Raw genomic sequence first — 25,034 nt, forward strand, 5'->3', positions numbered from 1 at the left:
AAAGAAAATAACAATGGGCCCCAAACCTACCAAAATACAGCTCCAGGAGCTTTTGGCAGAGTTTGAAAAGGCCAACCCCTCTGAGGGTGGCAACTCAGAGGAAGAGGATAGTGACTTGGAGGAAAATTCCCCCCTACCAATCCTATCTAGGGAGAACAGGGTCCCTCAAACCCTGACTCCAAAAATAATAGTCAGAGATGCTGGTTCCCTCACAGGAGAGACCAACACCTCTGAAATCACTGAGGATAGCCCCAGTGAAGAGGACATCCAGTTAGCCAGGATGGCCAAAAGATTGGCTTTGGAAAGACAGATCCTAGCCATAGAGAGGGAAAGACAAGAGATGGGCCTAGGACCCATTAATGGTGGCAGCAACATAAATAGGGTCAGAGATTCTCCTGACATGTTGAAAATCCCTAAAGGGATTGTAACTAAATATGAAGATGGTGATGACATCACCAAATGGTTCACAGCTTTTGAGAGGGCTTGTGTAACCAGAAAAGTGAACAGATCTCACTGGGGTGCTCTCCTTTGGGAAATGTTCACAGGAAAGTGTAGGGATAGACTCCTCACACTCTCTGGACAAGATGCAGAATCTTATGACCTCATGAAGGGTACCCTGATTGAGGGCTTTGGATTCTCCACTGAGGAGTATAGGATTAGATTCAGGGGGGCTCAAAAATCCTCGAGCCAGACCTGGGTTGACTTTGTTGACTACTCAGTGAAAACACTAGATGGTTGGATTCAAGGCAGTGGTGTAAGTAATTATGATGGGCTGTACAATTTATTTGTGAAAGAACACCTGTTAAGTAATTGTTTCAATGATAAACTGCATCAGCATCTGGTAGACCTAGGACCAATTTCTCCCCAAGAATTGGGAAAGAAGGCGGACCATTGGGTCAAGACAAGGGTGTCCAAGACTTCAACAGGGGGTGACCAAAAGAAAGGGGTCACAAAGACTCCCCAGGGGAAGGGTGATGAGACAACCAAAACTAAAAATAGTAAAGAGTCTTCTACAGGCCCCCAAAAACCTGCACAGGAGGGTGGGCCCAGAGCCTCTTCACAAAACAATGGGTACAAGGGTAAAAACTTTGATCCCAAAAAGGCCTGGTGTCATAGCTGTAAACAGCATGGACACCAAACTGGAGACAAGGCCTGTCCCAAGAAAGGTTCCACTCCAAACTCCCATCCAGGTAACACTGGTATGGCTAGTCTCCAAGTGGGATCAACAGTGTGCCCAGAGCAAATCAGGGTCCACACTGAAGCTATTCTAGTTTCTGAGGGTGGGGTGGATTTAGCCACACTAGCTGTCTGGCCGCCTAACATGCAAAAATACAGACAGCAACTCTTAATGGGACTAGAATAGAGGGCCTGAGGGATACAGGTGCCAGTGTCACCATGGTGACAGAGAAACTGGTTTCCCCTGGCCAATACCTGACTGGAAAAACTTACACAGTCACCAACGCTGACAATCAGAGAAAAGTACATCCCATGGCAATGGTTACTTTAGAAAGGGGAGGGGTCAATGGCCTGAAACAGGTGGTGGTCTCCTCAAATATCCCAGTGGACTGTCTGCTTGGAAATGACCTGGAGTCCTCAGCATGGGCTGAGGTAGAACTAAAAACCCATGCAGCAATGCTGGGTATCCCTGAACTGGTGTGTGTGAAAACAAGAGCACAATGCAAGGCACAGGGTGAACAAGTAGAGCTGGAGTCTGGAAGAATGGCCCAGCCTACCAAGAGAACAGGAAAGTCAGCTGGGAAACCAACTGCAACACAGCAAAAGAAAGGGAACCTCTCTTCTCAGGAAGAAGTTCTGCCCTCTGAGGGAACTGAGCCTTTGGAGCTTGAACCTTATCAGGTTGAGCTCTTAGGCCCAGGGGGACCCTCAAGGGAGGAGCTGTGTAAGGGACAAGAAACCTGTCCCTCTCTTGAAGGCCTTAGGCAGCAAGCTGCTGAAGAGTCCAAAGGCAAGAAAAATGGAACGCATAGGGTCTATTGGGAAGATGGACTCCTGTACACTGAGGCCAGAGACCCCAAACCTGGTGCCACTAGGAGAGTGGTAGTGCCTCAGCTGTTCAGGAAGTTCATCCTAACATTGGCCCATGACATTCCCCTTGCTGGACATTTGGGACAAACCAAGACGTGGGAGAGGTTAGTCAACCACTTCTACTGGCCCAATATGTCCAACATGGTTAAGGAGTTTTGCCTCTCCTGCCCCACCTGTCAAGCCAGTGGTAAGACAGGTGGGCATCCAAAGGCCCCCCTCATTCCACTTCCAGTGGTGGGGGTGCCCTTTGAAAGAGTGGGTGTGGACATAGTTGGTCCACTAGAACCTCCCACAGCCTCAGGAAATATGTATATCCTGGTAGTAGTGGATCATGCTACCAGGTATCCTGAAGCTATTCCCCTTAGGTCGACTACTGCCCCTGCAGTAGCCAAGGCCCTCATTGGTATCTTTACCAGAGTGGGTTTCCCTAAGGAGGTGGTGTCTGACAGAGGTACCAACTTCATGTCAGCATACCTAAAGCACATGTGGAATGAGTGTGGGGTGACTTATAAATTCACTACACCATACCATCCACAAACTAATGGCTTAGTTGAGAGATTCAACAAGACATTAAAAGGCATGATCATGGGGCTCCCAGAAAAACTCAAAAGGAGATGGGATGTCCTCTTGCCATGTCTGCTTTTCGCTTACAGAGAGGTGCCACAGAAGGGAGTAGGATTCTCACCCTTTGAACTTCTGTTTGGTCATCCTGTAAGGGGACCACTTGCCCTTGTTAAAGAAGGCTGGGAGAGACCTCTCCATGAGCCTAAACAGGACATAGTGGACTATGTACTTGGCCTTCGCTCTAGAATGGCAGAGTACATGGAAAAGGCAACCAAAAACCTTGAGGCCAGCCAACAGCTCCAGAAGTTTTGGTATGACCAAAAGGCTGCACTGGTGGAGTTCCAACCAGGGCAGAAAGTCTGGGTTCTGGAGCCTGTGGCTCCCAGGGCACTCCAGGACAAATGGAGTGGCCCTTACCCAGTACTAGAAAGGAAGAGTCAGGTCACCTACCTGGTGGACCTGGGCACAAGCAGGAGCCCCAAGAGGGTGATCCATGTGAACCGCCTTAAGCTCTTCCATGACAGGGCTGATGTGAATCTGTTGATGGTAACAGATGAGGATCAGGAGGCAGAGAGTGAACCTCTCCCTGATCTTCTGTCATCAGACCCAAAAGATGGCACAGTAGATGGAGTGATCTACTCAGACACCCTCTCTGGCCAACAGCAAGCTGATTGTAGGAGAGTGTAAGGAAATGCCTCCTTGGCATGTGTAGGAAGTTGGCTCTGTATGTGCTATTTCAAAGTAAGGAATAGCATGCACAGAGTCCAAGGGTTCCCCTTAGAGGTAAAATAGTGGTAAAAAGAGATAATACTAATGCTCTATTTTGTGGTAGTGTGGTCGAGCAGTAGGCTTATCTAAGGAGTAGTGTTAAGCATTTGTTGTACATACACATAGACAATAAATGAGGTACACACACTCAGAGACAAATCCAGCCAATAGGTTTTTATATAGAAAAATATCTTTTCTTAGTTTATTTTAAGAACCACAGGTTCAAATTCTACATGTAATATCTCATTCGAAAGGTATTGCAGGTAAGTACTTTAGGAACTTCAAATCATCAAAATTGCATGTATACTTTTCAAGTTATTCACAAATAGCTGTTTTAAAAGTGGACACTTAGTGCAATTTTCACAGTTCCTAGGGGAGGTAAGTATTTGTTAGTTTTACCAGGTAAGTAAGACACTTACAGGGTTCAGTTCTTGGTCCAAGGTAGCCCACCGTTGGGGGTTCAGAGCAACCCCAAAGTCACCACACCAGCAGCTCAGGGCCGGTCAGGTGCAGAGTTCAAAGTGGTGCCCAAAACACATAGGCTAGAATGGAGAGAAGGGGGTGCCCTGGTTCCGGTCTGCTTGCAGGTAAGTACCCGCGTCTTCGGAGGGCAGACCAGGGGGGTTTTGTAGGGCACCGGGGGGGACACAAGTCCACACAGAAATTTCACCCTCAGCGGCGCGGGGGCGGCCGGGTGCAGTGTAGAAACAAGCGTCGGGTTCGCAATGTTAGTCTATGAGAGATCTCGGGATCTCTTCAGCGCTGCAGGCAGGCAAGGGGGGGGGGGTTCCTCGGGGAAACCTCCACTTGGGCAAGGGAGAGGGACTCCTGGGGGTCACTTCTCCAGTGAAAGTCCGGTCCTTCAGGTCCTGGGGGCTGCGGGTGCAGGGTCTCTCCCAGGCGTCGGGACTTTAGGTTCAAAGAGTCGCGGTCAGGGGAAGCCTCGGGATTCCCTCTGCAGGCGGCGCTGTGGGGGCTCAGGGGGGACAGGTTTTGGTACTCACAGTATCAGAGTAGTCCTGGGGTCCCTCCTGAGGTGTCGGATCTCCACCAGCCGAGTCGGGGTCGCCGGGTGCAGTGTTGCAAGTCTCACGCTTCTTGCGGGGAGCTTGCAGGGTTCTTTAAAGCTGCTGGAAACAAAGTTGCAGCTTTTCTTGGAGCAGGTCCGCTGTCCTCGGGAGTTTCTTGTCTTTTCGAAGCAGGGGCAGTCCTCAGAGGATGTCGAGGTCGCTGGTCCCTTTGGAAGGCGTCGCTGGAGCAGGATCTTTGGAAGGCAGGAGACAGGCCGGTGAGTTTCTGGAGCCAAGGCAGTTGTCGTCTTCTGGTCTTCCGCTGCAGGGGTTTTCAGCTGGGCAGTCCTTCTTCTTGTAGTTGCAGGAATCTAATTTTCTAGGGTTCAGGGTAGCCCTTAAATACTAAATTTAAGGGCGTGTTTAGGTCTGGGGGGTTAGTAGCCAATGGCTACTAGCCCTGAGGGTGGGTACACCCTCTTTGTGCCTCCTCCCAAGGGGAGGGGGTCACAATCCTAACCCTATTGGGGGAATCCTCCATCTGCAAGATGGAAGATTTCTCAAAGTTAGAGTCACCTCAGCTCAGGACACCTTAGGGGCTGTCCTGACTGGCCAGTGACTCCTCCTTGTTTTTCTCATTATTTTCTCCGGCCTTGCCGCCAAAAGTGGGGCCTGGCCGGAGGGGGCGGGCAACTCCACTAGCTGGAGTGTCCTGCTGGGTTGGCACAAAGGAGGTGAGCCTTTGAGGCTCACCGCCAGGTGTGACAATTCCTGCCTGGGAGAGGTGTTAGCATCTCCACCCAGTGCAGGCTTTGTTACTAGCCTCAGAGTGACAAAGGCACTCTCCCCATGGGGCCAGCAACATGTCTCGGTTTGTGGCAGGCTGCTAAAACTAGTCAGCCTACACAGATAGTCGGTTAAGTTTCAGGGGGCACCTCTAAGGTGCCCTCTGTGGTGTATTTTACAATAAAATGTACACTGGCATCAGTGTGCATTTATTGTGCTGAGAAGTTTGATACCAAACTTCCCAGTTTTCAGTGTAGCCATTATGGTGCTGTGGAGTTCGTGTTTGACAGACTCCCAGACCATATACTCTTATGGCTACCCTGCACTTACAATGTCTAAGGTTTTGTTTAGACACTGTAGGGGTACCATGCTCATGCACTGGTACCCTCACCTATGGTACAGTGCACCCTGCCTTAGGGCTGTAAGGCCTGCTAGAGGGGTGGCTTACCTATACTGCATAGGCAGTGAGAGGCTGGCATGGCACCCTGAGGGGAGTGCCATGTCGACTTACTCGTTTTGTCCTTACTAGCACACACAAGCTGGCAAGCAGTGTGTCTGTGCTGAGTGAGAGGTCTCCAGGGTGGCATAAGACATGCTGCAGCCCTTAGAGACCTTCCTTGGCATCAGGGCCCTTGGTACTAGAAGTACCGGTTACAAGGGACTTATCTGGATGCCAGGGTCTGCCAATTGTGGATACAAAAGTACAGGTTAGGGAAAGAACACTGGTGCTGGGGCCTGGTTAGCAGGCCTCAGCACACTTTCAATTGTAAACATAGCATCAGCAAAGGCAAAAAGTCAGGGGGCAACCATGCCAAGGAGGCATTTCCTTACAGCATGGTTGCCCCCTGACTTTTTGCCTTTGCTGATGCTATGTTTACAATTGAAAGTGTGCTGAGGCCTGCTAACCAGGCCCCAGCACCAGTGTTCTTTCCCTAACCTGTACTTTTGTATCCACAATTGGCAGACCCTGGCATCCAGATAAGTCCCTTGTAACTGGTACTTCTAGTACCAAGGGCCCTGATGCCAAGGAAGGTCTCTAAGGGCTGCAGCATGTCTTATGCCACCCTGGAGACCTCTCACTCAGCACAGACACACTGCTTGCCAGCTTGTGTGTGCTAGTGAGGACAAAACGAGTAAGTCGACATGGCACTCCCCTCAGGGTGCCATGCCAGCCTCTCACTGCCTATGCAGTATAGGTAAGACACCCCTCTAGCAGGCCTTACAGCCCTAAGGCAGGGTGCACTATACCATAGGTGAGGGTACCAGTGCATGAGCATGGTACCCCTACAGTGTCTAAACAAAACCTTAGACATTGTAAGTGCAGGGTAGCCATAAGAGTATATGGTCTGGGAGTCTGTCAAACACGAACTCCACAGCACCATAATGGCTACACTGAAAACTGGGAAGTTTGGTATCAAACTTCTCAGCACAATAAATGCACACTGATGCCAGTGTACATTTTATTGTAAAATACACCCCAAAGGGCACCTTAGAGGTGCCCCCTGAAACTTAACCGACTATCTGTGTAGGCTGACTAGTTTTAGCAGCCTGCCACAAACCGAGACATGTTGCTGGCCCCATGGGGAGAGTGCCTTTGTCACTCTGAGGCCAGTAACAAAGCCTGCACTGGGTGGAGATGCTAACACCTCCCCCAGGCAGGAATTGTCACACCTGGCGGTGAGCCTCAAAGGCTCACCTCCTTTGTGCCAACCCAGCAGGACACTCCAGCTAGAGGAGTTGCCCGCCCCCTCTGGCCAGGCCCCACTTTTGGCGGCAAGGCCGGAGAAAATAATGAGAAAAACAAGGAGGAGTCACTGGCCAGTCAGGACAGCCCCTAAGGTGTCCTGAGCTGAGGTGACTCTAACTTTTAGAAATCCTCCATCTTGCAGATGGAGGATTCCCCCAATAGGGTTAGGATTGTGACCCCCTCCCCTTGGGAGGAGGCACAAAGAGGGTGTACCCACCCTCAGGGCTAGTAGCCATTGGCTACTAACCCCCCAGACCTAAACACGCCCTTAAATTTAGCATTTAAGGGCTACCCTGAACCCTAGAAAATTAGATTCCTGCAACTACAAGAAGAAGGACTGCCTAGCTGAAACCCCTGCAGAGGAAGACCAGAAGACGACAACTGCCTTGGCTCCAGAAACTCACCGGCCTGTCTCCTGCCTTCCAAAGATCCTGCTCCAGCGACGCCTTCCAAAGGGACCAGCGACCTCGACATCCTCTGAGGACTGCCCCGGCTTCGAAAAGACAAGAAACTCCCGAGGACAGCGGACCTGCTCCAAGAAAAGCTGCAACTTTGTTTCCAGCGGCTTTAAAGAACTCTGCAAGCTCCCCGCAAGAAGCGTGAGACTTGCAACACTGCACCCGGCGACCCCGACTCGGCTGGTGGCGATCCAACACCTCAGGAGGGACCCCAGGACTACTCTAAGACTGTGAGTACAAAAACCTGTCCCCCCTGAGCCCCCACAGCGCCGCCTGCAGAGGGAATCCCGAGGCTTCCCCTGACCGCGACCCTTTGAATCCAAAGTCCCGACACCTGGGAGAGACCCTGCACCCGCAGCCCCCAGGACCGGACTTTCACTGGAGGAGTGACCCCCAGGAGTCCCTCTCCCTTGCCCAAGTGGAGGTTTCCCCGAGGAACCCCCCCCTTGCCTGCCTGCAGCGCTGAAGAGATCCCGAGATCTCCCATTGACTTCCAATACAAACCCGACGCTGGTTTCTACACTGCACCCGGCCGCCCCCGCGCTGCTGAGGGTGAAATTTCTGTGTGGGCTTGTGTCCCCCCCGGTGCCCTACAAAACCCCCCTGGTCTGCCCTCCGAAGACGCGGGTACTTACCTGCAAGCAGACCGGAACCGGGGCACCCCCTTCTCTCCATTCTAGCCTATGTGTTTTGGGCACCACTTTGAACTCTGCACCTGACCGGCCCTGAGCTGCTGGTGTGGTGACTTTGGGGTTGCTCTGAACCCCCAACGGTGGGCTACCTTGGACCAAGAACTAAGCCCTGTAAGTGTCTTACTTACCTGGTTAACCTAACAAATACTTACCTCCCCTAGGAACTGTGAAAATTGCACTAAGTGTCCACTTTTAAAACAGCTATTTGTGAATAACTTGAAAAGTATACATGCAATTTTGATGATTTGAAGTTCCTAAAGTACTTACCTGCAATACCTTTCGAATGAGATATTACATGTAGAATTTGAACCTGTGGTTCTTAAAATAAACTAAGAAAAGATATTTTTCTATATAAAAACCTATTGGCTGGATTTGTCTCTGAGTGTGTGTACCTCATTTATTGTCTATGTGTATGTACAACAAATGCTTAACACTACTCCTTGGATAAGCCTACTGCTCGACCACACTACCACAAAATAGAGCATTAGTATTATCTCTTTTTGCCACTATCTTACCTCTAAGGGGAACCCTTGGACTCTGTGCATGCTATTCCTTACTTTGAAATAGCACATACAGAGCCAACTTCCTACAGAGAGTCCTACAACAGTTTCCTGAACTCTTCTCCTTGACCCCTGGTCAGACACACCTGTGTACCCATGATGTGGACACAGGAGACAGCATGCCTGTCAAGAACAAAATCTTTAGACAATCTGACCATGTCAAAGAAAGCATCAAGGTGGAAGTCCACAAGATGCTGGAATTGGGAGTAATTGAGCGCTCTGACAGCCCCTGGGCTAGCCCAGTGGTCTTAGTCCCCAAACCTCACACCAAAGATGGAAAGAAAGAGATGAGGTTTTGTGTGGACTACAGAGGGCTCAATTCTGTCACCAAGACAGATGCCCATCCAATTCCAAGAGCTGATGAGCTCATTGATAAATTAGGTGCTGCCAAATTTCTAAGTACCTTTGACTTGACAGCAGGGTACTGGCAAATAAAAATGGCACCTGGAGCAAAAGAAAAGACAGCATTCTCCACACCTGATGGGCATTATCAGTTTACTGTTATGCCCTTTGGTTAAAAGAATGCCCCTGCCACCTTCCAAAGGTTGGTGAATCAAGTCCTTGCTGGCTTGGAGTCCTTTAGCACAGCTTATCTTGATGATATTGCTGTCTTTAGCTCCACCTGGCAGGATCACCTGGTCCACCTGAGGAAGGTTTTGAAGGCTCTGCAATCTGCAGGCCTCTCTATCAAGGCATCCAAATGCCAGATAGGGCAGGGAACTGTGGTTTACTTGGGACACCTTGTAGGTGGAGGCCAAGTTCAGCCACTCCAACCCAAGATCCAGACTATTCTGGACTGGGTAGCTCCAAAAACCCAGACTCAAGTCAGGGCATTCCTTGGCTTGACTGGGTACTACAGGAGGTTTGTGAAGGGATATGGATCCATTGTGACAGCCCTCACTGAACTCACCTCCAAGAAAATGCCCAAGAAAGTAAACTGGACTGTGGAATGCCAACAGGCCTTTGACACCCTGAAACAGGCAATGTGCTCAGCACCAGTTCTCAAAGCTCCAGATTATTCTAAGCAGTTCATTGTGCAGACTGATGCCTCTGAACATGGGATAGGGGCAGTTTTGTCCCAAACAAATGATGATGACCTTGACCAGCCTGTTGCTTTCATTAGCAGGAGGTTACTCCCCAGGGAGCAGCGTTGGAGTGCCATTGAGAGGGAGGCCTTTGCTGTGGTTTGGTCCCTGAAGAAGCTGAGACCATACCTCTTTGGGACTCACTTCCTAGTTCAAACTGACCACAGACCTCTCAAATGGCTGATGCAAATGAAAGGTGAAAATCCTAAACTGTTGAGGTGGTCCATCTCCCAACAGGGAATGGACTTTATAGTGGAACACAGACCTGGGACTGCCCATGCCAATGCAGATGGCCTTTCCAGGTTCTTCCACTTAGAAAATGAAGACTCTCTTGGGAAAGGTTAGTCTCATCCTCTTTCGTTTGGGGGGGGTTGTGTAAGGAAATGCCTCCTTGGCATGGTTGCCCCCTGACTTTTTGCCTTTGCTGATGCTATGTTTACAATTGAAAGTGTGCTGAGGCCTGCTAACCAGGCCCCAGCACCAGTGTTCTTTCCCTAACCTGTACTTTTGTATCCACAATTGGCAGACCCTGGCATCCAGATAAGTCCCTTGTAACTGGTACTCCTAGTACCAAGGGCCCTGATGCCAAGGAAGGTCTCTAAGGGCTGCAGCATGTCTTATGCCACCCTGGAGACCTCTCACTCAGCACAGACACACTGCTTGCCAGCTTGTGTGTGCTAGTGAGGACAAAACGAGTAAGTCGACATGGCACTCCCCTCAGGGTGCCATGCCAGCCTCTCACTGCCTATGCAGTATAGGTAAGACACCCCTCTAGCAGGCCTTACAGCCCTAAGGCAGGGTGCACTATACCATAGGTGAGGGTACCAGTGCATGAGCATGGTACCCCTACAGTGTCTAAACAAAACCTTAGACATTGTAAGTGCAGGGTAGCCATAAGAGTATATGGTCTGGGAGTTTGTCAAACACGAACTCCACAGCACCATAATGGCTACACTGAAAACTGGGGAGTTTGGTATCAAACTTCTCAGCACAATAAATGCACACTGATGCCAGTGTACGTTTTATTGTAAAATACACCACAGAGGGCACCTTAGAGGTGCCCCCTGAAACTTAACCGACTATCTGTGTAGGCTGACTAGTTTTAGCAGCCTGCCACAAACCGAGACATGTTGCTGGCCCCATGGGGAGAGTGCCTTTGTCACTCTGAGGCCAGTAACAAAGCCTGCACTGGGTGGAGATGCTAACACCTCTCCCAGGCAGGAATTGTCACACCTGGCGGTGAGCCTCAAAGGCTCACCTCCTTTGTGCCAACCCAGCAGGACACTCCAGCTAGTGGAGTTGCCCGCCCCCTCCGGCCAGGCCCCACTTTTGGCGGCAAGGCCGGAGAAGATAATGAGAAAAACAAGGAGTCACCACTGGCCAGTCAGGACAGCCCCTAAGGTGTCCCGAGCTGAGGTGACTCTAACTTTTAGAAATCCTCCATCTTGCAGATGGAGGATTCCCCCAATAGGGTTAGGATTGTGACCCCCTCCCCTTGGGGGGAGGCACAAAGAGGGTGTACCCACCCTCAGGGCTAGTAGCCATTGGCTACTAACCCCCCAGACCTAAAACACGCCCTTAAATTTAGTATTTAAGGGCTACCCTGAACCCTAGAATGAAAATGTCACTTACCCAGTGTACATCTGTTCGTGGCATCAGTCGCTGAGATTCACATGGTATGCATGAGCTCGCCATCTGGTGTTGGGTCGGAGTGTTACAAGTTGTTTTTCTTCGAAGAAGTGTTTTCGAGTCACGGGACCGAGTGACTCCACCTTCTGTGCTCATTGCGCATGGGCGTCGACTCCATCTTCGATTGTTTTCCCCGCAGAGGGTGAGGTAGGAGTTGTACTATAGTAATAGTGCCCGCGCAATGAAAAATGTAAGTATGTACCTATTAAAGGATTAAGTAATATATATACAAATGTACAAAATTGAAGGTAACTTCTGAACTGCTACAGGCTTCCGGGGAGGTGGGTGGGTCCATGTGAATCTCAGCGACTGATGCCACGAACAGATGTACACTGGGTAAGTGACATTTTCAGTTCGATGGCATCTGTCGCTGTAGATACACATGGTATGCATAGACTAGTAAGCAGTTAGTTCCCCATAAGCGGTGGTTTAGCCTGTAGGAGTAGAAGTTGTGTGAAATAGAGTTCTTAATACAGCTTGACCTACTGTAGCTTGTTGTGCGGATAGCACATCTATACAGTAGTGTTTGGTGAATGTGTGAGGCGTAGACCAAGTGGCTGCCTTACATATTTCTTGCATTGGGATGTTTCCTAAAAAGGCCATTGAAGCACCTTTTTTCCTTGTTGAATGTGCCCTGGGAGTAATGGGCAGTTGTCTTTTTGCTTTAAGGTAGCAGATTTGGATGCATTTAACTATCCATCTGGCTATACCTTGTTTTGATATTGGGTTACCTGCATGAGGTTTTTGGAATGCAATAAATAGCTGTTTAGTTTTTCTGATGTTCTTCGTTCTGTCAATGTAGTACATTAATGCTCTTTTGACATCTAATGTATGTAGTGCTCTTTCAGCCACAGAATCTGGCTGTGGGAAGAATACTGGTAGTTCTACCGTTTGATTTAGATGGAATGGAGAAATAACTTTTGGTAAAAATTTTGGATTAGGTCGTAGGACGACCTTATTTTTATGTATTTGTATAAAAGGCTCTTGTGTTGTGAACGCTTGAATTTCACTTACTCTTCTTAGAGATGTAATGGCGATGAGAAAGGCAACTTTCCAGGTGAGGAATTGTATTCCGCAAGAGTGCATGGGTTCGAAAGGTGGGCCCATGAGTCTTGTTAGAACCACGTTTAGGTTCCATGAAGGAACAGGTGGTGTTCTTGGTGGTATAATTCTTTTAAGCCCTTCTATGAATGCTTTGATAACTGGTATCCTATACAAGGAAGTTGAATATGTAGTTTGCAGGTATGCAGATATTGCTGCAAGGTGTATTTTAATAGAAGAGAAGGCTAGCTTTGCTTTTTGTAAATGGAGCAAGTAATTTACTATATGTTTTGGAGTTGCCTCTAGTGGTTGTATCTGATTATGATGGCAGTACCAAACAAATCTTTTCCACTTACTTGCGTAGCAGTGTCTAGTGGATGGCCTTCTGGCCTGCTTTATGACTTCCATACACTCTTGGCTAAGTTGTAAGTGTCCGAATTCTAGGATTTCAGGAGCCAGATTGCTAGATTCAGCGATGCTGGGTCCGGGTGTCTGATCTGTTGGTTGTGTTGCGTTAACAGATCTGGTTTGTTGGGCAGTTTGATGTGTGGTACTACAGACAGATCTAGCAGTGTTGTGTACCAGGGTTGTCTTGCCCACGTTGGTGCTATTAAAATGAGTTTGAGTTTGTTTTGACTCAATTTGTTTACTAGGTAAGGAAGGAGAGGGAGAGGAGGAAAAGCGTAAGCAAATATTCCTGACCAGTTCATCCATAGGGCATTGCCTTGGGATTGCTTGTGTGGGTATCTGGACGCGAAGTTTTGGCATTTTGCGTTCTCTTTTGTTGCAAATAAGTCTATTTGTGGTGTTCCCCAGAGTGTGAAGTAGGTGTTCAGAATTTGTGGGTGGATTTCCCATTCGTGGACTTGCTGGTGATCTCGAGAGAGATTGTCTGCCAGCTGATTCTGGATCCCCGGAATAAACTGTGCTATTAGACCAATTTGATGGTGGATTGCCCACTTCCATATTTTTTGAGCTAACAAGCTTAACTGCGTTGAGTGTGTTCCTCCTTGTTTGTTTAGATAATACATCGTTGTCATGTTGTCTGTTTTGACAAGGATGTATTTGTGGGTTATGATTGGTTGGAAAGCTTTTAGTGCTTGAAAAACTGCTAATAATTCTAGATGATTTATATGCAGTTTTGTTTGATGTATGTTCCATTGTCCTCTTATGTTGTATTGATTGAGATGTGCTCCCCACCCTGTCATGGAAGCATCTGTTGTTATTACGTACTGTGGCACTGGGTCTTGGAAAGGCCGCCCTATGTTTAAATTTATACTGTTCCACCATAGAAGCGATAGGTAAGTTTGGCGGTCTAGCAACACCAGATCTAGAAGGTGACCCTGTGCTTGAGACCACTGTGAGGCTAGGCACTGTTGTAAGGGCCTCATGTGCAGTCTTGCGTTTGGGACAATGGCTATGCATGAGGACATCATGCCTAGGAGCTGTAGTATTGTTCTTGCTTGTATTGTTTGGTTTGGAGACATGTGTTGAATGACCCTGTTGAAATTGTGGATCCTTTGTGGAGTTGGCGTTGCTACTCCTTTTGTCGTGTCTATTATGGCTCCTAGATATTGCTGTACTTTGCTTGGCAGAATGTTTGATTTTGCAAAGTTGACGGTGAACCCTAGATTGTAGAGGGTTTGTATGACTTGATTTGTGTGGTTTGAGCATTGTGTGAGCGAACTGGTTTTGATTAGCCAGTCGTCTAGATACGGGAACACATGTATTTGCTGCCTTCTGATGTGTGCAGCGACTACTGCTAGGCATTTTGTGAATACTCTTGGAGCGGTTGTTAAACCAAAAGGCAATACTTTGAATTGGTAATGTATTCCTTTGAATACAAACCTTAGATATTTCCTGTGTGATTGATGGATTGGTATATGGAAATATGCGTCCTTGAGGTCTAGGGTTGTCATGTAGTCGTGTTTTCTGAGCAATGGTAACACTTCTTGTAGTGTGACCATGTGAAAGTGGTCTGATTTGATGAATGTGTTTACTACCCTGAGGTCTAGAATTGGTCTCAGTGTTTCGTCCTTTTTTGGTATCAAGAAGTACAGTGAATAAACTCCTGTGTTTATTTGTGTGCTTGGTACTAATTCTATTGCATTTTTTTGCAGTAGTGCTTGAACTTCTATCTCTAGAAGCTGTGAATGGTATTTTGATAAATTTTGTGATTTTGGTGGTATGTCTGGAGGGAATTGCATGAATTCTATGCAATAACCATGTTGGATAATTGCTAGGACCCATGTGTCTGTAGTTATTTTGTCCCATGCTTCGTAATATTGATGTATCCTCCCCCCCACTGGTGTTGTGTGGGAGGGGTGAGTGACGTGTGAGTCACTGCTTGTTGGTAGTGGTTTTGGGGCTTTGAAATCTTCCTCTATTCCTAGGAAATTGCCCCCCTCTATACTGGCCCCGAAAATCTCCCCTGTACTGTCCCTGGTAGGTGGGCGGTGCGGACTGTGAGGTGCTAGCTTGTGTGGCCTGACCCCGAAACCCTCCTCTAAAAGGTGTTTTGCGGAAGGTGTTATAAGATCCTCTGCTCTGCGGGGAGTAGAGTGCGCCCATGGCCTTGGCAGTGTCAGTGTCCTTCTTGAGCTTTTCTATGGCTGTGTCGACCTCCGGACCGAACAGAAGTTTCTCGTTTACTGGCATGTTAAGCACTGCCTGCTGAATTTCTGGCTTGAATCCAGACGTTCTGAGCCATGCGTGCCTACGGATGGTAACCGACGTATTAATGGTTCTTGCGGCCGTGTCTGCTGCATCCATGGAGGAGCGTATTTGATTGTTGGAAATGTTTTGACCCTCCTCAACAACCTGTTTTGCTCTTTTTTGCAGATCTTTTGGGAGATGTTCAATGAGATGCTGCATCTCATCCCAGTGGGCTCTGTCGTATCGCGCTAGCAGCGCTTGTGAATTTGCGATGCGCCACTGGTTTGCTGCTTGGACAGCAACCCTCTTCCCGGCTGCATCGAACTTCCTACTTTCTTTATCTGGGGGAGGTGCATCCCCAGAAGTGTGTGAGTTTGCCCGTTTTCTGGCAGCCCCTACCACCACAGAGTCTGGTGGCAGCTGAGAGGTGATGAATACAGGGTCCGTAGGGGGCGCCTTATACTTTTTGTCCACCCTAGGCGTCACTGCCCTACTTTTAACTGGCTCCTTGAAAATGTCCTTTGCATGGCGTAGCATGCCTGGGAGCATCGGCAGGCTTTGGTAGGAGCTGTGGGTTGAGGAGAGGGTGTTAAATAAAAAATCATCCTCTACTTGTTCCGAGTGTAGTTCCACATTATGGAATAGAGCTGCTCTAGCCACCACTTGTGAGTAGGCTGTGCTGTCTTCCGGTGGTGATGGCCTAGTTGGGTATGTGTCTGGGCTGTTATCAGACACTGGTGCGTCGTACAAGTCCCACGCATCCTGATCTTGGTCATCGTGGCTCATGGCGGTGTGAGCTGGCGAATGTGACGGGGTGTAAGTTGGCGAAGCCGGAGTTACAGGTGGAGGCGAGGGAGGAGGTGTTACCTTTTGTGTTGTTTGTTGCTGAGGAGTAAACTGAAGCGTTCTCTTTCGTTTGACAGGTGGAAGGGTACTGATCTTCCCAGTCCCCTGCTGAATAAAGATACGCTTTTGCGTGTGATCCACGTCAGTGGATTGCAGTTCTTGTTCAAATCTATGTTTCTTCATTTGAGAAGACATAGAATGCTCTTCGGTATAGGAGCCAGAAACAGGGTCTGATGTCGCTTTTTTCGGCTCCGAAAACCCTGTCGATTGTTTTTTCGGCTCCGAGGTAACCTTCCTCTTTTTCTGTGCCGAAAATTCTTGGCCTCTATGGTCTTCGGCGCCACTGTCTCGGCGTCGATCGGTGTCGACACCGAACTCTCGGTGTCGATGCTTCTGTTTAGCACTCTCTCGGTCCCGAGGAGGCTGCGTGCCGGTGTCTCGACCGAAGTCGGACGATCTCGACACTGAATGGGCCTTTTTCGGTGCCGATTGTTGGTCACCGAGAATTTGGGTGGAGCCATGGCCGGTTGGCAGTGGCGTCCCCTGGGCCTTCTTTCCTTTTTTAAGGTTTGATCTCGACGTCTTACTCACAGTTCTTGTAGAGTGTAGCTCGTCGGAGTCTGAATCCTGGATGGAAAAGGATTCCTCCTGTTCTTCTTCTGTCTCGAACTGTCGACGCTCTTTTGGCGTGGACGCCATCTGCAGTCTTCTCGCTCGACGGTCGCGCAGAGTTTTTCGGGACCGGAACGCCCGACAGGCCTCGCAGGATTCTTCACTGTGCTCGGGTGACAGGCACAGATTACAGACCGAGTGTAGGTCCGTATAAGGATATTTGTTGTGGCATTCGGGGCAGAATCGAAACGGGGTCCGTTCCATCGGCGTTGTCCTCCACGCGGTCGGGCCGACTAGGCCCCGACGGGGTGCCGAAATCTACCCCGAAGGGCACCGAAGCGCTTCGATGTTCAACGCGTCGTCGTATGTGTCTATCTCTAACCGGATCGCAACGATACCGTCGAAAATCTTCCGTCTTCAGCTATCTTTCCGTTCTGAAACTCGGAGCGACAGGAACACGTCCGAACCCGATGGCGGAAAGAAAACAATCGAAGATGGAGTCGACGCCCATGCGCAATGAGCACAGAAGGTGGAGTCACTCGGTCCCGTGACTCGAAAACACTTCTTCGAAGAAAAACAACTTGTAACACTCCGACCCAACACCAGATGGCGAGCTCATGCATACCATGTGTATCTACAGCGACAGATGCCATCGAACAATTAGATTCCTGCAACTACAAGAAGAAGGACTGCCCAGCTGAAAACCCCTGCAGCGGAAGACCAGAAGACGACAACTGCCTTGGCTCCAGAAACTCACCGGCCTGTCTCCTGCCTTCCAAAGATCCTGCTCCAGCGACGCCTTCCAAAGGGACCAGCGACCTCGACATCCTCTGAGGACTGCCCCTGCTTCGAAAAGACAAGAAACTCCCGAGGACAGCGGACCTGCTCCAAGAAAAGCTGCAACTTTGTTTCCAGCAGCTTTAAAGAACCCTGCAAGCTCCCCGCAAGAAGCGTGAGACTTGCAACACTGCACCCGGCGACCCCGACTCGGCTGGTGGCGATTCAACACCTCAGGAGGGACCCCAGGACTACTCTGATACTGTGAGTACCAAAACCTGTCCCCCCTGAGCCCCCACAGCGCCGCCTGCAGAGGGAATCCCGAGGCTTCCCCTGACCGCGACTCTTTGAACCTAAAGTCCCGACGCCTGGGAGAGACCCTGCACCCGCAGCCCCCAGGACCTGAAGGACCGGACTTTCACTGGAGAAGTGACCCCCCAGGAGTCCCTCTCCCTTGCCCAAGTGGAGGTTTCCCCGAGGAACCCCCCCCTTGTCTGCCTGCAGCGCTGAAGAGATCCCGAGATCTCTCATAGACTAACATTGCGAACCCGACGCCTGTTTCTACACTGCACCCGGCCGCCCCCGCGCTGCTGAGGGTGAAATTTCTGTGTGGACTTGTGTCCCCCCCGGTGCCCTACAAAACCCCCCTGGTCTGCCCCCCGAAGACGCGGGTACTTACCTGCAAGCAGACCGGAACCGGGGCACCCCCTTCTCTCCATTCTAGCCTATGTGTTTTGGGCACCACTTTGAACTCTGCACCTGACCGGCCCCGAGCTGCTGGTGTGGTGACTTTGGGGTTGCTCTGAACCCCCAACGGTGGGCTACCTTGGACCAAGAACTGAACCCTGTAAGTGTCGTACTTACCTGGTAAAACTAACAAAAACTTACCTCCCCTAGGAACTGTGAAAATTGCACTAAGTGTCCACTTTTAAAACAGCTATTTGTCAATAACTTGAAAAGTATACATGCAATTTTGATGATTTGAAGTTCCTAAAGTACTTACCTGCAATACCTTTCGAATGAGATATTACATGTAGAATTTGAACCTGTGGTTCTTAAAATAAACTAAGAAAAGATATTTTTCTATACAAAAACCTATTGGCTGGATTTGTCTCTGAGTGTGTGTACCTCATTTATTGTCTATGGGTATGTACAACAAATGCTTAACACTACTCCTTGGATAAGCCTACTGCTCGACCACACTACCACAAAATAGAGCATTAGTATTATCTATTTTTACCACTATTTTACCTCTAAGGGGAACCCTTGGACTCTGTGCATGCTATTCCTTACTTTGAAATAGCACATACAGAGCCAACTTCCTACAATGTACTATTCAATATATTACCTGATGGTGTCCAAACATTTCATTCACACGAACACCTACAACCCCTCATTAGTTTTTTTTTTTTCTTTTTTAGCTCAGAGGCAAATAAAAAATATCATTGCCAACATGGATTAAAGTCTTAACTACATTGTAAATACACGTTATAAAGGTTTAATAAAGTCCTTCATAATAATATAATAAAAATGTGTAACTAGGGCTGATTATTTCCATAAGGTGTATAAATTGGGGAAAGTGCAGTAATGCAATAGCTTTGTGCAAGCATATGCCTGAGTGACAGACATGATGACTTAACAAGGTTAGTTTATAAACTACTCAGTGACCACATGCCATAGTGCTTATTATAATACATTATTATGCATTCTAAAAACACCTGATCCCACTATTTTAGAATGCCCTGCATTGGATTATAACCCAAAGATATAGTCGAGGATCGAGGAATTTGAATCCGCAACTGGCTTTCAAGATACTCAAATAGAAATCCAAAAGTTGTTTAAACTGGAATAGCACTGTATAATTTAGGACCGGTCTACTTTTGTGGATTCACATCTAAAACGTTTTGCAGACAGGTTAGGATTAATTTTATTTACGTAATGTAGGGTACAATAAATTAGCCATTCCAAATAAAACTGTATTTTGCAAAAGGTGAAGGGTCTTAAAACAGGAAAAAAAATAACAAAAATAATATCATTGATTTTCTTCTAAACTTCTGCTGAATAAACTTTCTTCCTTATCCCACTTGATGCATAATTTTTGGAAAAATATCTACCTGATTAATACTAAACAATTTTTTCCAATTTCATGTTTTCCTTGTTTTTCAATTAGACTGAATACTAACTCCTCAATACCATAAATAGGACTAGGTAATCTTCTTAAAGATGTAACATTTTAGCTTATTCCGATTCCTATCCCACGTTTTCCACCTATCTAAAAAAAAAACCAAAAAAAAAAAACCAAAAAAAAAAAAAGACTTATTTTGGATAAGCTAATATTTTGTTCAGTGCCTTCCTAGTTTATTAGTACCAAATCCTCGAGGAGGGTTGCCACAGTAATATAAAGCACGGAGGATATTTTAATAAAACTTTCAGGAACTATTCTAGTACCGTATAACACGTTTTTGGGGCGATTTTATTAATCTAAGGATATCTTTCATATTAGCGTATTTAACACCATCAGTTAACTTGTTATTACACAAACTAGGAAAATGCATTGTTCTAAATCTAGAAGAATATTGCGCAAAGTATGCTGAATACTAGGTCTTCCTTTTGAAATAGGCTTAACCATGATCTAGGGCTAGACTCTTGCCATAAAAACGATGAAACCTGCATTTCAATTCTGGATATTGATTTCACTTACCCTGCAAACAATCACCACTGCGGGGGCACATAGCTGTAGGTTGGTGTTCCTGGAGCCCGATATGTAGGCATTGTGACTTGATGGGGGGCTACTGGGGAAGGAGAATGAGTCGTCAATAAAGTACCTGTTGGGGAAAAAATACTTATCAATTTGCATTTCTGACCCAAATTACAGTTTAAAAATCTGTCCATCCACAAAAGAAAAACATTACCTTTTGGTTATTCTGGTACTTCAATTTCAGCCACACTCATGAGAAATGGTGCAAGCAGGACCAAAAACAGAACGCTACCAGTTTAAACCTTTGCCACTGGATTCAAATGCCACGGTCCTGCCCTTCCTCCCTCAACACCACAGCCACCAGTCTATCACCAACTATAGCAGCATTAATGCCCTATGTATTTTTTGAAAAGCTGAAGTAAAACACATGGTTTAAGAGGAGAAAATTGTGCGTAATAAAGGAAGGAGAATCAGAACCAAGAGCCCTGGAACAACCAAGAATAGAAATGTGGAATTAAGGGCCAGATGTAGGAAACGTTTGCGAGTCACAAATGGCCCGAATCGCAATTTGCAACCCCGCAAAATCGGAAATGGGATGCAAAATGAAAATGTCACTTACCCAGTGTACATCTGTTCGTGGCATCAGTCGCAGTAGATTCGCATGTTCTGCAATAGCTCGCCATCTGGTGTTGGGCCGGAGTGTTACAAGTTGTTTTTCTTCGAAGAAGTCTTTCGAGTCACGGGACCGAGTGACTCCTCCTTTTGTCTCCATTGCGCATGGGCGTCGACTCCATCTTCGATTGTTTTTCCCCGCAGAGGGTGAGGTAGGAGTTGAATTGTAGTAATAGTGCCCATGCAATGGAGTGACTAAGTATGCACTTATTTAAGGTTGAGATGATACATATATAAATAATTGAAGGTAACTTCCAAACTGCTACAGGCTCCCGGGGAGGCGGGTGGGCACATGCGAATCTACTGCGACTGATGCCACGAACAGATGTACACTGGGTAAGTGACATTTTCAGTTCGATGGCATCTGTCGCTGTAGATACGCATGTTCTGCAATAGACTAGTAAGCAGTTATTTCCCCAAAAGCGGTGGATCAGCCTGTAGGAGTGGAAGTAGTCTGAAATAATGTCCTTAATACAGCTTGACCTACTGTGGCTTGTTGTGCGGATAACACGTCTACACAGTAGTGCTTGGTGAATGTGTGAGGCGTAGACCATGTGGCTGCCTTACATATTTCTTGCATTGGGATGTTTCCTAGAAAGGCCATGGTAGCACCTTTCTTTCTGGTTGAGTGTGCCTTTGGTGTAATGGGCAGCTGTCGTTTAGCTTTAAGGTAGCAGATTTGGATGCATTTAACTATCCATCTGGCTATACCTTGTTTTGAAATTGGGTTTCCTGCATGAGGTTTTTGAAATGCAATAAAGAGTTGTTTAGTCTTTCTGATGTTCTGTGTTCTGTCAATGTAATACATTAATGCTCTTTTGACATCTAATGTATGTAGTGCCCTTTCGGCTACGGTATCTGGCTGTGGAAAGAACACCGGAAGTTCCACTGTTTGATTTAGATGGAACGGTGAAATAACCTTTGGCAAAAATTTAGGATTGGTCCTTAGGACGACTTTATTTTTGTGTAGTTGTATAAAAGGTTCCTGTATAGTAAACGCCTGAATCTCGCTTACTCTTCTCAGGGAAGTAATGGCGATGAGAAATGCCACCTTCCAGGTTAGGAACTGTATGTCGCAGGAGTGCATGGGTTCAAATGGTGGACCCATAAGTCTAGTTAGGACAACATTTAGGTTCCATGAAGGAACAGGTAGTGTTCTTGGTGGTATAATTCTCCTAAGGCCCTCCATGAATGCTTTAATGACTGGTATTTTATATAGGGAAGTTGAATAGGTAGTCTGCAGGTATGCAGATATTGCTGCAAGGTGAATCTTAATGGAAGAGAAAGCTAGGTTAGATTTTTGTAAGTGAAGCAAGTAACCCACTACATGTTCTGGAGTTGTGTGTAATGGTTGTATTTGATTAATATGGCAGTAGCAAACAAACCTCTTCCATTTACTTGCATAGCAGTGCCTGGTGGATGGCCTTCTTGCTTGTTTTATGACTTCCATACATTCTTGGGTAAGTTGTAAGTGCCCGAATTCTAGGATTTCAGGAGCCAGATTGCTAGATTCAGCGATGCTGGATCTGGGTGTCTGATCTTTTGGTTGTGCTGTGTCAACAGATCTGGCCTGTTGGGCAATTTGATGCAGGGTACCACTGATAGGTCTAGCAGCGTTGTGTACCAGGGTTGCCTTGCCCAAGTTGGTGCTATCAATATGAGTTTGAGTTTGCTTTGACTGAGTTTGTTTACCAGGTAAGGAAGGAGAGGGAGAGGAGGAAAAGCGTAAGCAAATATCCCTGACCAGTTCATCCATAGGGCATTGCCTTGGGATTGTTTGTGTGGGTATCTGGATGCGAAGTTTTGGCATTTTGCGTTCTCCCTTGTCGCAAACAAGTCTATCTGAGGTGTTCCCCAGAGTTTGAAATAAGTGTTCAGTATTTGGGGGTGAATTTCCCATTCGTGGACCTGTTGGTGATCTCGAGAGAGATTGTCTGCGAGTTGATTTTGTATCCCTGGTATAAACTGTGCAATTAGGCGAATTTGGTTGTGAATTGCCCAATGCCAAATTTTTTGTGCTAACAGGCTTAACTGCGTGGAGTGCGTCCCTCCCTGCTTGTTTAGATAATACATTGTTGTCATGTTGTCTGTTTTGACGAGAATGTATTTGTGAACTATTATTGGTTGCAAAGCTTTTAGTGCTTGAAAAACTGCAAGAAGTTCTAGGTGATTGATATGCAGTTTTGTTTGATGTACGTTCCATTGTCCTTGTATGCTGTGTTGATCGAGGTGTGCTCCCCACCCTGTCATGGAAGCATCTGTTGTTATTACGTATTGTGGCACTGGGTCTTGGAAAGGCCGCCCCTTGTTTAAATTTATGTTGTTCCACCACAGAAGCGAGAGGTAAGTTTGGCGGTCTATTAACACCAGATCTAGAAGGTGACCCTGTGCTTGAGACCACTGTGATGCTAGGCATTGTTGTAAGGGCCTCATGTGCAGTCTTGCGTTTGGGACAATGGCTATGCATGATGACATCATGCCTAGGAGTTGTAATACCATCTTTGCTTGTATTTTTTGTGTTGGATACATGCGTTGTATGATGGTGTTGAAATTTTGAATTCTTTGTGGACTTGGAGTGGCTACTCCTTTTGATGTGTCTATTATGGCTCCCAGGTATTGTTGTACCTTGCGTGGCAGAATTTTTGATTTTGTGAAATTGACGGTGAACCCTAGTTTGAAGAGGGTTTGTATGATATGATTTGTGTGATTTGAGCACTCTATTAACGAATGGGCCTTGATTAGCCAGTCGTCTAGATATGGGAACACATGTATTTGCTGCCTTCTGATGTGTGCAGCGACTACCGCTAGACATTTGGTAAAGACTCTTGGTGCGGTTGTTAATCCGAAAGGCAGTACCTTGAATTGGTAATGTATTCCTTTGAATACAAACCTTAGGTATTTCCTGTGCGATGGGTGTATTGGTATATGGAAATAAGCATCCTTGAGGTCTAAAGTTGCCATGTAGTCGTGCAGCTTTAACAATGGCAATACTTCTTGTAGTGTGACCATGTGGAAGTGGTCTGATTTGATGAAAGTGTTGACTACTCTGAGGTCTAGGATTGGTCTCAGTGTTTTGTCCTTCTTTGGTATCAGAAAGTACAGTGAGTAAACTCCTGTGTTTATTTGTGTGTTTGGCACTAATTCGATTGCATTCTTTTGCAATAGTGCCTGCACTTCTATCTCTAGGAGATTGGAATGGTGTGTTGTTAAATTTTGTGCTTTTGGTGGTATGTTTGGAGGGAACTGTAGAAATTCTATGCAGTAACCATGTTGGATAATTGCTAGAACCCAAGTGTCTGTAGTGATTTTTTCCCATGCTGTGTAATAATGACCTATTCGTCCCCCCACTGGTGTTGTGTGGAGGGGGTGAGTGACATGTGAGTCACTGTTTAGTAGTAGGGGTTTTGGGGCTTTGGAATCTTCCTCTATTTCTAGGGAATTGCCCTCCTCTATATTGTCCCCGAAAACCTCCTCTATACTGTCCTTGGTAACTGGACGGTGTGGCTTGTGAGGTGCTGGCTTGTGTGCTTTGACCCCGAAACCCCCCTCGAAAGGGCGTTTTACGGAATGAGCTGTAATTCCCTCTGCTCTGCGGGGAGTAGAGTGCGCCCATGGCTTTGGCAGTGTCCGTATCTTTTTGAGTTTCTCAATCGCTGTGTCCACTTCTGGACCGAACAGTTCTTTTTCATTAAAAGGCATATTGAGAACTGCTTGTTGAATCTCTGGTTTAAATCCAGACGTTCGGAGCCATGCATGCCTTCTGATAGTTACAGATGTATTAATTGTCCGTGCAGCTGTATCTGCAGCGTCCATGGAGGAGCGGATCTGGTTGTTGGAGATGGCCTGTCCCTCCTCAACCACTTGTTTTGCCCTATTTTGGAAGTCTTTGGGCAGATGTTCAATGAGATGTTGCATCTCGTCCCAGTGGGCTCTGTCATAGCGCGCAAGTAGTGCCTGGGAGTTCGCGATGCGCCACTGGTTTGCAGCTTGTGCTGCGACTCGTTTACCAGCTGCATCAAACTTGCGGCTTTCTTTATCTGGGGGTGGTGCATCTCCAGATGTGTGAGAGTTGGCCCTCTTCCTAGCTGCTCCTACAACAACAGAGTCTGGTGGCAGCTGTGTTGTGATGAAAGCCGGGTCCGTAGGAGGCGGCTTATACTTTTTTTTCCACCCTTGGTGTGATTGCCCTACTTTTGACCGGGTCCTTAAATATGTCTTTTGCGTGCCGGAGCATACCAGGGAGCATAGGCAGGCTTTGGTAGGAGCTGTGGGTGGAGGAGAGTGTGTTGAACAAGAAATCATCCTCGACCTGTTCTGAGTGGAGGCTT

At 47.3% G+C, this 25,034-nt stretch overlaps 1 protein-coding gene across 3 annotated transcripts in view; it reads right to left on the reverse strand.

The window, feature by feature from the left end:
• The window catches only part of FAM168B (family with sequence similarity 168 member B), a 257,323-nt gene that overhangs the window by 44,626 nt on the left and 187,663 nt on the right, over nt 1-25,034 (reverse strand). For 2 of the 3 annotated variants that reach the window (XM_069213721.1, XM_069213720.1), the window contains exon 6: nt 20,038-20,161. In XM_069213721.1, the coding sequence (XP_069069822.1) occupies nt 20,049-20,161 (113 nt within the window). In that variant the 3' untranslated portion in view covers nt 20,038-20,048. The remainder of the gene's footprint in view (nt 1-20,037; nt 20,162-25,034) is intronic. The other variant, XM_069213722.1, reaches the window with a different exon arrangement.

This window comes from Pleurodeles waltl, chromosome 11 (genome assembly GCF_031143425.1).
Source record: "Pleurodeles waltl isolate 20211129_DDA chromosome 11, aPleWal1.hap1.20221129, whole genome shotgun sequence".
Lineage (NCBI taxonomy): Eukaryota > Metazoa > Chordata > Amphibia > Caudata > Salamandridae > Pleurodeles > Pleurodeles waltl.